At 32.8% G+C, this 17,265-nt stretch overlaps 1 protein-coding gene across 1 annotated transcript in view; it reads left to right on the forward strand.

The window, feature by feature from the left end:
* Nucleotides 1-5,000, forward strand: part of NECTIN3 (nectin cell adhesion molecule 3) — a 66,185-nt gene extending 61,185 nt beyond the window's left edge. The window contains exon 6 of the mRNA XM_040621210.1: nucleotides 2,486-5,000. Coding sequence (XP_040477144.1) covers nucleotides 2,486-3,066 — 581 coding nt within the window. The 3' untranslated portion in view covers nucleotides 3,067-5,000. The remainder of the gene's footprint in view (nucleotides 1-2,485) is intronic.
* Nucleotides 5,001-17,265: the final 12,265 nt, after the last annotated feature.

Raw genomic sequence — 17,265 nt, forward strand, 5'->3', positions numbered from 1 at the left:
TTACATTTGTTATATACTCATTTATCACACATTCTGCAAATAAATAAAAAAAAATGAAATAAGGAAAGCTGTGGGGAAGGATTTTAAATTACGATAAATAAGTAGCTATCAGTGATTACAAAATAGCCCTTTTGACTCCTTATGCAAATTCTAACTCTCAGTGTAATTATCTTGGAGCAGGGCAAGAATTCGAAAACATGAATAAATGTCTTGTGTGCATTGTCATATATATGTCCATTGCTTAAAATACAAAATAATTAACAATAGTCCCTCTTTCATGGAATCATATTAATAGTGAGGGGATGCTGTCTTTATTTGGTGGAGGAGGGGATGGCAGGTTAAAGAATTTCTAGAACCACTGACAAAAAAGATTTTAAGATAGGGTTTGTGCGTTTGTTTTTTTGTTTTGTTTTGTTTTTTTGGTTACTCTCTTTTTTTTAAGTTAGATTTTCTGAAAGCTGTATTTTGTTAAATCTCAGCTAATTAGTGGCCATCCGTGTTTACATAAAGAACATTGCAAGTAGAAATAAAAAATACCAGTGTGTTGTTTTTTTTTTTAAGGGATACTTGGTAAAAATAATGAGTTATGTATCTTATACTTGGTGAGAGTTCAGGCGCATACACTGTTCTGAGAAAAATAACATTTCATTAAGAGCTATCAAAAAGTTTTAAAACCTTACATGTGCAAAAATGTGTGAATTACAAATAATTATTTAGGTGATTTGTACTTATGCTTGAACATGCCGATGCCAGTTTATTGTAATGTTTTTTTCTTTGGAAATCATTGTAAAGATGACATTTAATATTTAAAATTTGATTTTTCCATTAGTCCTACCACCTCAGAAAATACATGAGTTGTCTTACAGATGATTAATTTTTAATTTATTTCTTTAATATCCTGGTTCTCTGAAGTTGCATTATATGATAGGCTTTACTACTTTTATACTAGAAATGATCCTACAATTCCACAATGATTTTTAAGATTGAATTTGTTCAGCTAGTGAATAATATGTTCTTACAAATTAAAACTCTTCTTGATTCGCTTACATATAATATGATAACTAATACTCACTTCAAAGTACTTGGCAGGATTGCCTGTTCTATTGGTTTAAATTCATAGGAAATTAGTTATACTGTACTTGTTAAATTTTATATTGTACTTGCTAAATTTTTACCACATTCTGTACATATGGCATTCCGTGATGAAACCTGTTTAAGTAAGTATTTTTCTTTAGCTTGTAATTTTAGAATAACTTACCCCATGTAGATTTAGTATTTTTCTAACAATCATTTTTTAAAAGCTCTATCAGTACCACTCATTTAAAAATTAATTATAGGAGATTACCATTCGGGTCATTTATTTTTATCAAAGAAGAAATTCAAGATTTTTTAACTCATCCTTTCTTCAAACTCTGGAGTTTTGTGTAACATGACCTACAAATATCACTTAATTGATAATTAACCAGTCTTTAATTTTTACTATTTATGTTTAGTTGCTTTTTAATATTAATGGCTATTTACTTTGTAATCTAATAGCAATACACAGGATCATTTGCATCTAATATTTAAGTATTATTAGAATGTTCTCTCTAAAATATTAGCTACTCTTTGAGACTCCATACTAAAGCAATGTGACACTAAATTTTGCAGATATGGTTGCAATTCTTCAATTTCCTAAAAGTTCAGATATCTTAACCCATGGGATATAGACATGGCAATGACATTTTTATAACACTTGATAACATGGTTTTACTTTGTCTTTCTCTGTCAGTCTCATTTGATAATATAGCCCATTTGGCTAACACAGTTTAAACATATGCTTTTTATTTTTAAATTACTAAATAATGGTATGTACTACATATGTCCTTTCTAAAAATTGAAGAGTTCTCTTTACTTAAGGAAAATATTTTTGAGAGAATTATTAAACCAACAGCTTATACTATGGCCACTTAACAAGAATCTATAGTTTTTCATTCTTTTAAAGATAAGTTCATATCTTATAAAAGTAAATGAAATTAGGTAAAGATGGATATTAAGAAAACATACTTTAATTTTTTTTTCTTTCATTTTATTTCTTTGTTCTTCTGGCTAAGAAAATGTACCTTTGGATTACTTAATCTTTTTGTATAATAATTCTTAAGCCAGCTGTATATAGGACATACAAGTAATGCTTTTTATTAAAAAAAAAAAAAAAGTATTCCTCGAAGTACAATACCAGGCTTAAACTTGGAATAGAATAATTTAGGATTTATAGCATAGGTAATTTTTCATTCCTTTTATTTGATTGGTAACTGGCTAAATGTCAGTTGTGTTATTTTTTAAAAATTCATAAGTACAACTACAGTCTGATCTTAAGAATGAAAAACTATTGTTACTATGAATATATATTCATTAACTATGCTGTCTTTTCAGCGTGCTGCCGAATCAGCCTGCATTGACATCCTTTGCCTTTCTGTGTCTTGTCTATCTTTACTGTTTCCATTAGATCCTCCTACTACTACCACCCTTCAGCCTACAATTCAGTGGCATCCCTCAACTGCTGACATCGAGGATCTAGCAACAGAACCAAAAAAATTGCCCTTCCCATTGTCAACTTTGGCAACAATTAAGGATGACACAATTGGCACAATCATTGCTAGTGTAGTGGGTGGGGCTCTCTTCATAGTACTTGTAAGTGTTTTGGCTGGAATATTCTGCTATAGGAGAAGACGGACGTTTCGTGGAGACTACTTTGCCAAGAACTACATTCCACCATCAGATATGCAAAAAGAATCACAAATAGATGTTCTTCAACAAGATGAGCTTGATTCTTACCCAGACAGTGTGAAAAAAGAAAACAAAAATCCAGTGAACAATCTAATACGGAAAGACTATTTAGAAGAGCCTGAAAAAACGCAGTGGAACAATGTAGAAAATCTCAGTAGGTTTGAAAGACCAATGGATTATTATGAAGATCTAAAAATGGGAATGAAGTTCGTCAGCGATGAACATTATGATGACAATGAAGATGACTTAGTTTCACACGTAGATGGTTCGGTAATTTCCAGGAGGGAGTGGTATGTTTAGCAACCACTAAATGTGACTTAACCTATGTAAATGTTTCATTCATACTAGTTGATCATTTTCAGATTGTTCATACTTTTTCTTGAGGAAGAATAAGCTTTTTCAACTTGATTTTCAAGCTTACTTTTTATATTCTAATTTGACATATGAAAATGTAAAATCTGGGTTCAATGTATCTGAGCTGCTTTACAATTTTTTTTTCAATGCTGTACTACTGTCTCAAGATTTAAATTTTAATGCAGAGTACTTTATTGGTCTGAGGCACACAGGTAAGAAGAAATGTCAACATTAAATGTATGACTTTTTTGGTACAAAAATTAAAAAGAAAAAAAAAAGGAAACTACCTTGGCATTGTGTATTAAATGTTTACCTAAGACTATAATCTCAAGTATAATGTTTGTTAAACATATACCTCTCAAAATTTATCACCACTAAATGATACTACATCAAAATTGACTATAAAACTAATTCAAGAAATGTTTATATATATTTTTAGTATACAAAAAAGTATTCAGCCTGATGAAACACCTTTCCTTTTCAAACATTATTTTCTAAGTTTCTATACAAATGGAATCTTTACCTCTGCATTTTAATGAGCCTTGCCATAATTACTGTAGAGTGGCTTTTCAAAGATATTTTGTTGCACTAAAACTGTGGTAGTAAACTCAGTGAACATGATGTGTGGAAGAGCATAATTAGCTGGTCAGTATTTTTTGTCCAAAACACGTATAAGAGTTATAATAAAAACATGCCTTTTAAACATAATTATTACAATTTTTCTCATCTCTGGAGGACAATTCTTAAATGTTGTATGAACATGGATTTTGGTATGTTAAGTGGCATAGTTTTGTTTGAATGCTTTATGTCCTAAATATAAGAATAATAATGAAAAGATGGTACGCACTTAAATATAGTTCAGAGAGGGCATTTCAGGATATGGAACAACATGGGTAAACTAACATCGGAGTACTGGTTTTCAGAAATGAGACATGTCAGCCAAGAATCTATACGAAGAATTTTTTAGTCCATCTTGTTTTAGTCATCTAATAGTGATGTTGTTCAAACGGGTAAATATATAGAAAAATTAGAATAAACTTGTAAATTTGAGGTTTAATGAGAAAAATCCGATTATAGAACCAGTCACTAACACTTGCTGATGGTTATTGGCAAACCATCACCCTTTTCTTCCTAAATGTATGTATTTGTTTCAAGATTTTTGTTTTTCCAATTAAAACTGGAAACATCATAAGGTTTTTTGTTTTGTTTTTGTTTTTTGCATAATTCATTAAGTATATTCTTTCCAGAAATCATGTATCTTTTGAAAAAGAAATGTTATCTAAATCTTCAAATGTGGATCTTCTTTGTGAGGTAATTAAATTGCTTCTACAGTGGAGTCCTATAAAATTGTAATAATGACAACTATTTTGAAGCCCAAAGAATGTTTTTTCTGTTGATGATTCATTTGAAAAAGAACTGTGTAGAGTTGCCTTAGGTGTTTTGCCAGGGAATTGAAGTGGAAGTTAGTAGGAAAATCGTAAATAAATTATTTTGTTAATAAAAAGGCAAAGTAGGTTTTTTTGTTTTTTTTTTTTTTTTACCCTCCAACCACCCAAATCCTGATGATTCTCATCAAATCTAAAGGAATGTTTTATAAGGCAAAGTTCTAACATGTTCATAGAATTTTGCAAGTAGTCAAGGCCTTATTCTAAAGGATTACAACATAAGTTTCCTTTCTTTGAATTAGCAATATTTTGTGGATTTTAGGAAACTGTTTTATGTCTCTTCCCAAACATTCACACGCTTTTTCTAAAACTATAATATCAGCTAAGGATACAGGTAAGCTCACTGATACATTGTTAAAAATACCTGGCTTTAATCTAATTAACCACTGATACACAAATATTAAGACTCTTTGGTCCAAGTCGTTGGAAAGAAAACTTTTATTGGTAATACCCTGTGATTGAAGTGGACTTTATGTTTTAATTTAAATACCAGCACTGATGTGGCCACAAGAAAAATGGATCTAAAATTCTTGCCGTGGAAGATGTGAATTTGTGGCTTTTTTGTTCACAATTTCATCTTTAGAGCAGTGGTTTGAAATGCTGTGTGAATCTGAGCAGGATAATCACTATATAAATCTCAACTTGAGTATTATCCGAAGGAAATGAGCAATATGTTTTAAGAACTGCATTTCAAAAATACAAATACTTAGTGATTAAGACCTTCCTTTATATTGTGGCCATTATGTGTTTAGGGTGGGCTTTTTTGTTTTGTTTGTTTGTTTTGACAGGAGAGGGTGACATGGAAAACCACAACTGAGTGATACATTCTGTATCTTTAAATCATTTGGCAAACTAAAAGATTTCAAAATTGTAAGAATCTGAAACTAGTTAAGACTTTTTGAAGCATTGCACTGCTGTTTATTAGAACTTTGTTTACTGTACATAGAAACTTATTTGTGAACATGAATATTCATTTAACATTTTTGTTAAATTAATTTTCTAATATCAGTGATGTACACAGCTAATCGATAGGTACATATGAAAATGCTTCTCTTTTTCTGGAAAAGATGGAAGAATGTTTTACTTTATTTTGACCATGTTTATTTTTGTTTCTTTATTCTTTGAACTGGCTTTTCATTTTTGTATTCACTTTAGGGTTTTCTTTCACACTGGTTAAAATATTTCAGTAATGCAGGGATGATGAAAGCAACTTTTATTTTTTCCTGCCATTTTTATTAAAATACATTAAAACTTTAATAGGCTAGGGGTTAACTTTAAAAGTGACATTTGAGGAATACATTATAGTTGAAATATTTAGTATTTTACCATGTGCCTAAAAGGTTTCTATTTGAGAAGTCTAACATTTAAAGAAACCATTAAGGTTTTTCAGTAGTAAGTATTGCTTCTGATAGCCATATATAGGAACGTTTTCTAAAGATAACCCTAGCTAAATGTGTAGCAGAAGGGCTTGTAGGAAGTACAATGTATAAGTGCTAAAAATTGAGATAAATATAACAATTTTATATGTGAAAACATCTGATTTTAGTTTGATTTTGTTTCTGGTAAAGACTAAAAGTATATGAACAAGTTATGAATGTGTGGAAGTAATCAGTGTAAAATATAAGAAAGGAAGAAATGGTACGCATATTGAATTTTTAATTCTAATAGAGGAATGATATGCAGATTTAATTGTTCTTTCTGTTTACTTGTTAATTGGAAATGTATCATCCATAAGAAGCTCCTTTCTCAAATTTTTGGTGTATTGGGTTTGGATTTAACTTTAATTTGTACCAGTGGTATTTTTTACCAAGTTATTTATCAGGTGGTAGCCCTAATAGCCATGCAACAAATCTTTAAATAAAAGTTTTTAAAAAATTCTCTAGAGGCATATTTCTATAACAAGCCTATGTCTCTGTATTACCTTCTTTGTCCTCTTTATGTTATTTGATCAGTGGTGTGTGTGTGTGTGTGTGTGTGTGTGTGTGTATAACGTAGTTTCTTATATTTTAATTAAGTTTTTGTGGGAATTTGAAATCTGTTTTATTTCTTTTCCCAAATAAGACTATATCAGGTTAAGGATACAGGTAAAGTTTGAGAGAGCATCTTAGTTTGTAGGTTAGCCATTATAGAATGCCTTTTGATTGACCATTGAACTCCTATTTCCTATATACACATTATGAATAACATTCTCCACAGTCATGAATTATGTGTTTCTCTAGTCTTAGCAGTTAAAACAAATTTTGAATATGTTCTTGCTGTTGTGAATTTGATGTAAGTTAAATTATATATATTGGCTTTCATTTGGATGAACATATTTCACGAGATATTTTGTAAGTTGGCATTTAGTGTTTTTCACTTATAAACATTGTAATGGCTTTCATTATAAATGCCATTGTTTCTAATTGTAATCACCTCCCCGTTTTCTGTCTCTGGTGTTTAAAATTATACTTGTTTTCCTAAACTTTATCTTCAAGCAGCAGGTTTTTTGTTTGCTTTTGTTTTTAAATAACATACAGTTCGACAGGATTAAGCTTGGCTTCCCTCTTGTTACAACCAATGGAAAGCTCATGCATGAAAGAATCTCTGGAATAGTGTACACGGCATATCACCTTTTCTGTGTTCTAAAAAATGCTTTCTGTTTAATATTTGTTTTCTTCTATTCCAGTAAGCTGCAAGTTTTTTTGTTTTTGTTTTGTTTTCTTTGGTACCTATCTACTTTGAGTTGAGTAGTGATGGTTTGCTTACAAAAGCTTTTGCTGTAAATATCCTTAGGGATCATTTTCTTGAACCTTGATGATAGTTATTTTATCATGTTCATTTCAATTTATGAGGATAAAACTTGATTCAGTTTTGGGTTGTCCTAGTTCGCTTACCTTTGCTGCTGCTGTTCTGGGTGGTGCTATGGGTGAAGCAGAGTGAAAGTGAGTTTAGTAGGATAACTTTAAAATATAATCTTAAAAACTTGAGAGAATAATTCAAGGCCCCATTTCCTTACATGTATAATATTTCTATAGAGATATGATATCTGATTTCACAGTTTCATTTATGAGAAATATCTCAGGAAACACCTAGTCTTGAAGCGACAGTCTGATCTAAAAGCCAGAGGTAACTAGATCTAGAAGACTGGCTTCCCTTTTTAAAAAACATTGTATTACGGGAAATTATACAAAAGTAGGATAGAATAATGAAATGAACCTTCATGTACCTGCTTCAATTATTATCAGTTCATGGTCAATCTTGTTCCATTTAAACTCCTACCCACATAATCCCTCCTGCCATTAGTACCACTGTAAACATATCAGCATGTAGTTCTAAAAGAGAAGGAACATTTAGGAAAAGTAACCACAGATTTATTATTACACAAAAAATTAATATGCAGTTTTATTTAATGTCTAAATATGACCCATATATTGTGATATTTTTCAATCTATATGTTCTCCATGAGGCACTCGCTACTCCCTTGATTTTTGCCTTATAATTTATTTGTTGAGGAAATGGCTTCATGTGTGTCCTCCAGTTTCCTGGTTTGGATTGTGCCAGTTGTACCTCTGTATTTTCTGTAAATTGTCAGGTCTAGAAACTTCCATGAGGTTAAGGTTTAATTTAGGGGGTGGGGGCAAAATTACTTAAGTGGTGGTATCTTCTGTTGGAAGGCACATCATACCTGCTTTTCTTTAGATATTCGCAGTCATTAGATGTTCAGAGCCTGGATCTAACAGGGAACCTACTTAATGTCTAGATTTATTAACTCTGTTTTTTTTACCATACCATGTGCTTTGATGTCTGAATAATTATGTCCGCGCTGCTTTTACCTGAACTTTCCTTTCCATCCTTTTCCATATATAAGGTCCAGCTCAAACCATGTGATTGTTCATTTGTTTTTTTAAATCTTGGTTTTATACTTTTGATTCAGTGGTTCAAAGGTTTGATTCCATGTTCAGTATATTTTGATATTTGGTTTTTATTTTGATACTTGGTAGCTAAAATGCTACCTCTCAAAAACACGTAGATTCAAATGGAAGAAGAACATTGTTGGGGACCTTAACAGTTTTCATCCCAGCTACTGTTTTTAGAGCTAGTCTCCTGTTCAAAATGTTTGGTTTTTCAATGTTAATCAAATAACCTCAACCCTCATATTACCTACGCTTCGCACAGTATGGGTTTAGTGTGAGGTTTATTGTTAATAGGAGTGAATGTAAATATCTTATTTGGTCTCATGTGTTTCAGTTTTTTTGGTTGACTCATCACATCTGAATATATGGCTATTGTTTTACTTCATGATGTAACTGATCATGTTTGTGTGTTAAGAGTAAGATGTTTGCATTTCTGTTTTGGGGGGTTTTGTCATTATATGTGTCTTCATTATTGGTGTTCTCTTCATTCTGCCAGTTCTTCGCAGGAATGACATCTTCAAAAAAATTACACATATAATACATGGTCAGGCAGAAAAATCTGAAAACACAGATAGGCAAAAAGGAGGAGAAATGTAAAGGAAATATCACTTATAAATCTACCGTACAGCGATAATCAATACACCATCCAGACTTTTTCCATGTATGTATATAACTACATATCACATAAACGGGCTCATACGGATTTAGATCCTACTTGAGAAAACCTAATCTATTGTGACTATCTTTCGCTATCAATAAATATACTCCCTGGCATCATTTAAAATGGCTGTTTATTATTCTATGTTGAAGAACGTCTTGAACCTTCTCCAATCCCCCACTGCTATTTGTATAAAAACCTAAGTGTATCCATTCAAGCGATGTGTTCTTAGCCACATGTACAAGGAGGGTACTCGAAAAATAAATACCAGAGTAATCATTATTGTCATTATGTTAATAACTACAGAGCTCTGTTCAAAGCACACCCTAATGGAACATTCTGCAGTCTTTCCAAGAGTCTTCAGGTGGTGCTATTAGTCGGTACAGTTCCTCCAGAACACAGGTGACTCATCTGGGGAGCGTGTGGTCGACCTCTGTCCATACTTGGCCCCTCCTTGCCTCTATTCTGGGTTAACACAACTCCCCCAAGAAAGAAATGAGAAGGGGCACCAGGGTGGCTCAGTTGTTAAGTGTCTGCCTTTGGCTCAGGGTCCTGGGATCGAGGCCGGCATTGGGCTCCCTGCTCTGCTGTGAGCCTGCTTCTCCCTCTCACACTCCCGTTGCTTGTGTTCCCTCTCTTGCTGTCTCTCTCTGACAAATAAATAAATAAATAAAATCTTTAAAAATAAAAAAAAAAGTAATGAGATCAATATTTGGATGGATATAAAGAACTAGATGTATTGAAAAGGTAAGCATCAAAGGGGACTATTGAAAAATGAGATATATTTATGGAGAAAATTGGTAATACAGTGGTAGGTATTATGGGAGCAAATAGAAATTAAGATTGTAGATAATTCGCATTAATGTGTGAATTGTGTGAGGACATCACTGAAGTTTTGGTGAAGGGAATGAAAAAATGAAACAATGTTTCAGTTAATTGTTAGGACCTAGTATCTGAATGTAAATGGGAAAATGACCTGTATATTTCTATGCTTACATTTTTAAGTGGTTTTAGTAAATTGCTATATTTTACTGTATAGAATAGTATTTTTTTCAAATCTTGTCAGATGTGAATTAGGTGAGCACATGTTTGAATAGCTTTCACATTTTTTTATTCATATGTATCAGTAGTAAAGACATTCAGTTTAGTAGTTATAGGTATATTTTTTTTCAAAAAGTAATGAAATTTCTTATGTCTGTATTGTTTCTTTTGGTATGATGTGTTAACAGATTTTTTAACGTTTTCCCCATTAAGGCATATGCATGATATCTCTGGTTATGGGCAGTAAGTTTTTGTTGTATTGGGGAATGCTATTTTTTTTGTTTTCGTAGATGAGTTTCCAATATATGTGGGTTAATATAGCTGCCATGATAATAGGAAGCTATTCTTTTTTTTTTTTTTTTTAAAGACTTTGTTTATGTGACAGAGAGACAGCCAGCGGGAGAGGGAACACAGCAGGGGAGTGGGAGAGGAAGAAGCAGGCTCACAGCGGAGGAGCCTGATGTGGGGCTCGATCCAGAACGCCGGGATCATGCCCTGAGCTGAAGGCAGACGCTTAATGACTGTGCCACCCAGGCGCCCCAGGAAGCTATTCTTTTGAGATACACTTGCACCAGTCCTTTAATGCCAAATATTTTAACACTTTGTCTTGTTTTCTGCTGTTGTAAGCATATTTTCAAGATTTAGTAGGCCATTTCCTTGGGTGATAGTAATGTTGCTTCATGTCAGTCACTCAGTAGATTAGCTGAATGTTTAAGAATGCCAAATTTTTATACATTTGCTTGCTTTTTTGTATTTTGTTGTAATATAGAGTCTATGTAGATTATGTGGGCAGATGTGGAGGAGACAGTGTTGGAACTAAATTCTCAATTTTCATTAAAATCCTTGGCTTGAATGCAAGAAATTTCAGCCCTTCTTTTTCATTTCATACTAGTGCTCACCTGTTAATACCCTTAAATATATTCTTAGTTTTTTGTCAGTTGGTAGAAAAATCAGAAACAAATATGAAATATATCCCATATAAGTATTTAACGTAGTCAGTTTACCTATATAGAATATGCAGTTGGTAAATGGATTCATACCTAGCTTTTCTTTCAGTTGCTCTTTTCAGCAGTTGTTAGACTGTTCTAAGAAGAGGTGTACAAAAAAGAAAGGATAAATATGAATAAAGAATGAATGGAACCCAGTGAAATAAATATGCGCAATTAAGATAGAAGGAAGAGTTATGGGGGCGCCTGGGTGGCTCAGTCCTTAAGCGTCTGCCTTCGGCTCGGGGCGTGATCCCGGCATTCTGGGATCGAGCCCTGCATCAGGCTCCTCCGCTATGAGCCTGCTTCTTCCTCTCCCACTCCCCCTGCTTGTGTTCCCTCTCGCTGTCCCTCTGTCAAATAAATAAAAGCTTTAAAAAAAAAGTACAGTCTACACGCAGTCAACTCTCAGTTACAGAGTCCTAGAGCTAGGAATCGTAAGGCTAATGGGACAGAAGTAGATAAGTAGACCATAACTTAATGTTTAAAAATAGTGTCTATTTGGATTTAAGAATTACTTAAGGATATTAAAAATAGTATAGATTGGGGATTACTTTAGATTATAAAAAGTCTGATTACGTTTTATTACAAGTCCTACCAAATTTAATATCTTTGCTAAGATTAACTGAAGGGTTTTCTTGGAGGTGTGTGGTTTGATGAAGAATGTATAATGATCTGAAGTATTCAAAGAGTTTTTCAAAAATAATTTGGAAGTATTATAAATATGGTATTAACTTTGTCCTTACCATCAAGGTAACCCTCAAATTTGAATTCAGTACACTTGGGGGAAAATGATAGGGCTGTTTTTATCCTTTAGCAAAATCAAGATTTCTTTTAAAGGAAAACCTTTGGAATAACTAGTGTGGCATAAGTAGCATACTTGACACGTTGGGATTTTTTATTTGTGCCACTGACAGTGTGTATGGCCTTGGTCACATAACCTCAGGCGCATAAACTTAATAGGTTTCAATTGACCTATTGTTAAAGACTGAATGCAAAGCTATAATTTATATGATGGGAAAAGTGATAGCGTAGAATAGAAATTATTCCTAGGTTATTCCAAATCTTTAAACATTTACAAGAGCAGAATAATATTTGACTGGCTTGGGTTTCAGACCTTTCTTTGTGTAGCACATATTCAAATGGAGACAGTGGGGATTAGAGAAATGAGCAATAATGGGAAAATAAACTAGTCATGTATTAGCGAATAAGGGTAAGGTCCAGAATAAGTAAGCTGGTTATGTTGCTTAAAATAATTGTATTATCTAAGGACACCTGGATGGCTCAGTCGGTTAAGCATCCTACTCTTGATCTCAACTCAGGTCTTGCTTTCAAGGTCATGACTTCAAGCCCCACATTGGGCTCCACGCTGTGGAGCCTACTTTAAAAAAAAAATTTTATGTCTTACTATTTTTAGATTCTAATCAGTGTTTGAAATGTTACTGAAATGGGTTACTTACATTGGCGTAAGGTTCTTAGTGTAGATTGTGACTAATAAAATGACTCATTAACAAATTTAGGATTGATAGTTTGCTAAGGAAATTTTTATAATTGAGAAAGTAAAACATTTTTTAAGCAACCTAAAGCACCTTGCAACTCACATTTTAATAGAAACAGTTGGAAAATACTTATAAATATGTATTTATATGGAAATACTTGTGATGGTAACTCAGTGAAACATATTTCAAAACTGATAGTGCTTTAATTTTCTTTAAATTTGCCATGTCTGGTTCCAGCAGTCATTGCAATTATCTAGAAGTTTATGTGAATGTCCATTTAAGTGAAAGCTAAGAGTTCTTTATTTCCAAGTAGGGGACCAAAAGGAGAGTGTAAGTTAGATATTGCAAAAACCATTTTCTACCAATGAGGGCACAAAGGTAAGGGCTTCTAGCCTACCCCAGCTAGCTTTATTTTACTCTTCGTTCTCTGCTACTAGTTGATTGAATGTCCTTAGGCAGAATATTTAACTTTTAGAACTGCAGTATTTTCATTTATGCAATATTATCTTAAACATCTTTCTTACTGGTTAGGAAGATAAAATTGTGTATATTGATGGTACTTGATAGTAACTCAAAAAGTTTAATACTGCTGAAATTATCAAAATAATATTTATACATAAGGATTGATTGTATTGTCATATCCATAATACTTACACATGAAAATATGTAGATAGAGTAGTTTTAGTAAATTCCCTTATTTGGTGGTTCATAAAGTAGAGTGACTTAATTTTTCTGGATAATATGAAGTGATAATTGCTAAATATGTTTTTTAAATCCTTTCTTAAAATCTATGGTGCAGGCTGCAAAAGAGAATTCGTATTTAGAAATTATGTAGTGTGTTTACAGCCAAGGGATAGAGATTTCCCATTTAACTTTGTAGTAAAGAAACTATCTTCAGTGTACTTTGTATTAAATGTTCATGAATTAAGGGAAATTATCTGCAACAAGTGCTGTTTTTATACCTCTATTTAAAAAACAAACAGTATGTGTCATTTTTTACTGTATTAGATCTGGGATATTTTTTATGTCTTTGGTTTACCCCTTCTTGAATCCCTTTGGTTTCCTTAATAGAATTTCTTTTATATTTTACTAGACTAAAAATGGTAAATGTATATATTGTTGGTTAATTCAGAGAATAATGAAAAAAAATTGTTTTATAGTAAGAATTTAAAATAGTTTTCATCCTGTTCTCTATCGTTTCTCCTCCAGACATTCTTTACCTATAGAAAATAGATTCACTTGTTGATACCTGACTGGGAATATTATTTTCATAACTTGAAAAAAAGCAAAGCTGAAGTGCTGAGGTGACATCTTGCAAGGAAGAAGGGTATTAGCGTAATCCTACAAAAAGTAATGAGTCAAATTTGGGGTTTTCTAAGCTTGCTTTTGGGTAACATACTTCTATCAGTCCTTGAACATTTTAGAAATTAGGGTATGCAAATTCAAGAACTCTTTTTAAAATTGTTTAAAAAGCCTAATTTTTATTGCTTTACAGATGTCCCATTTAAGCAGACCTCTTCTATAGCCGTAGCTGGAGCTGTAATTGGAGCTGTCCTTGCTCTCTTCATCATTGCTGTCTTTGTGACTGTCCTGCTGACTCCTCGAAAAAAGAGACCATCCTATCTTGACAAAGTGTAGGTAACTTTCATGCTTGTGTTCAATGTTTAGTATGAGTCAGTCTTTATCTTTACAGCTACTCATATGTAAAATGTCTGAGGGATGGGAGTAAAGATACTGTTAGGTCTTTGTGAGATGACCACGGTTTCATCAGAATGTACTGTTTTTTGGTAAATTAAGTGTTAAGGGGCTGTTGGAGACAAATATATTAGACGCCTCTTTCACTTAAAAATATATTGGACATCTTTCCAAATGATAACGTAATGACACTTTATTTTGTCCTGCCTTCTGAGTAAAAATGCAGGTCTTTGATGAAGTGTGGTTGAAAGAGATTCAAAAATATCTTAGAAGTTTAATTGCTTCTCCAGATTGTATATGCCAGTCTTATGTATGGATAGATCTTATTAACTTTCAACTGCCAAGAATTATCAAATACATTGAATTTTAAAAGTTTTTTTCCTTGAACAATTTTGGTTTCGGTTAAGTTACAAAATATGCAACGTTTTTATTTAAAGAGAAAGCAATATTTTGGGCCTAGTCATTGAGCTAGAATATTAAAGCATAAATTGCACTTTGCTGTAGAATCTAAAGACCAATGTTCCAATTCACTGAATTCCGTCAACAGCTTTGTTGCTTCATCTGTGAAATGTGAATACTATTTTTCCTACCTACCTTCCATGGTTGTGATGAGTAGAATAAGATGATGTTGTTTATGAACTATGACGTTTTATACAAATGGCATTATTTCTTATGTAGTTATTAGTATTTTTATATTAGGACATGAGGCTGTCTCTCAAAGAATGTATTTCTTCTGTCTTCATAAATGCTTGGTATATGTCTCCGACTCTCTAATCTGGCACAGGTATAGCATAGATCTTTTTAGAGTAAAGACAACTGAGTGTTAGTCTCAGCTCTATCATGATCAAAATAGTGGTGTGACCCCAAACAAGTCACATCATCTCCACGGGCCTCAGTTTCTCACCCAAATGACTGATGGCACCTTGGAGCTATACATTTGCTGTGATTTTCATTAGATGAAAGGAAATAATTACCTTTAAATAACGACTGCAAAGTACCTTTTCAGTGCAATACCCGTAACACTGATTCTTTAATACTTATAGTTACAATATTTATAGTTCTTTACTATTTCAAGAGAAGCATGTGGTTAACTTCATTTTAGTTTCCAAGTTATCTCAGGCTTTTCTATAATTTTAAAAACATGATTTACTAGTAGGCTAAATAATTATATCCATGTAACCGTTTTATTTGTGGTTTGAATTCTGTTCATTTAAAATTATTATTTCATGCCCACATTGAAAAGTTATTAGACCGCAGAGAATTTGTAATTACTTTGGCCTTTATAGATTTCATTCTTTTTATTTTTTAATATAGGTAACATTTTTGTTTGATTTAGTTTTCACGTGTATTGAAAATTAGTTATCTATGAACTTCAACAGTATGAGAGGGGTGCCTGGGTGGCACAGCGGTTAAGCGTCTGCCTTCGGCTCAGGGCGTGATCCCGGCGTTATGGGATCGAGCCCCACATCAGGCTCCTCCGCTATGAGCCTGCTTCTTCCTCTCCCACTCCCCCTGCTTGTGTTCCCTCTCTCGCTGGCTGTCTCTATCTCTGTCAAATAAACAAATAAAATCTTTAAAAAAAAAAAAAAAGTATGAGAATATATAAAAAATTGTTTTCGAAAATGCAGAGAGCTGCAAGATATACTTAATTTTATTTTTATTATAACAACAATACTTAAATACATGAAAATACAGGCTTTTTAAAAGTTTATTAGGTTATTTTGGCAAAAATACATGTATTCTCTGAGAATGTAATGGCCCCTTTTTTTATTTCAGGTGACAAGATTTATAATGGTCTTTAGATTGAAAAATCTTAATCTGCATGATGGATATTCTAGGAGTAACCATGGATTTTGAAAATTAGTTTTGGAAGTATTTCCAAAATGCAGTATAATTTTTTTTCATTATCATTTTAAGATACAGTTTTTTAAATTACTTTTATGACACTTTGCCTTCCATTGCACACATTTGACTATCTTTAAATGATGGTAGGCATAATCAGATGGGAAAATGTGCAATACTGAAGTAAATGGGTTACGTACTGGGTTACTTAATAATTTTCAGAAAACGCTTCCATTTGAGTTCCTTCTTTAAATGAATCAATTAGATTGGCTTTAAACATTGGAAGTTTAAAACCAGGTTTTTCCCCCATCTGTGATGGGTTAATGGAAATATAAGGACTGAATTAAGCATGTACGCTAATATAAATATTAATGTGAGGAGAGTATCCTCAAAACTTCAGAGAACCTTGATTGTTTTCCCCCTTCTTCTTGTTTTGCTTTGTTTTGCTAAATGTTGCAATCACATTTATTAACCTTTTTAATGCAGGATCGACCTTCCGCCCACACATAAACCACCTCCCATGTATGAGGAACGATCCCCCCACTTGCCTCAAAAAGATCTTCTATATCAGGTATGTGTTCATGATTATACTTAAAATGAAGTAAAAAATACTAAGCAATGTATGTTGAGTATTATCTAGTCATTATACATTAAATGTTACATAATAGCACATAATTATTTCTCTGAAACCCTTAAAGGATCAAACTTTGGCAACAAATTGGTAAGAAAAGATGTTATAGCCAGTGTGGAAAGGACAAACCAACCCTGTATTGGGAGTAGAAATTTTTACTAAAAGCTTATGGCTCAGGGCGCCTGGGTGGCTCAGTTGGTTAAGTGTCTGCCTTCAGCTCAGGTCATGATCCCAGGGTCTTGGGAAGAGTCCCGCATGGGGCTCCCTGCTCAGCAGGAGTCTGCTTCTCCCTCTCCCTCTGCCTGTTGCTCCCACTGTTTGTGCGTGCACACGCGCTCTCTCTCTCTGTCAAATAAATAAATACTAAAAAATAAAATAAAAGCTTATGGCCAAAGACTTACTGTTAATACAGTTCTGTTGACATGTAGATTCATTATAAAATTTGCATTTTTATA

The sequence above is a fragment of the Ursus maritimus genome, unplaced genomic scaffold, assembly GCF_017311325.1.
Source record: "Ursus maritimus isolate PB19 unplaced genomic scaffold, ASM1731132v1 scaffold_4, whole genome shotgun sequence".
Taxonomy (NCBI): Eukaryota; Metazoa; Chordata; class Mammalia; order Carnivora; family Ursidae; genus Ursus; species Ursus maritimus.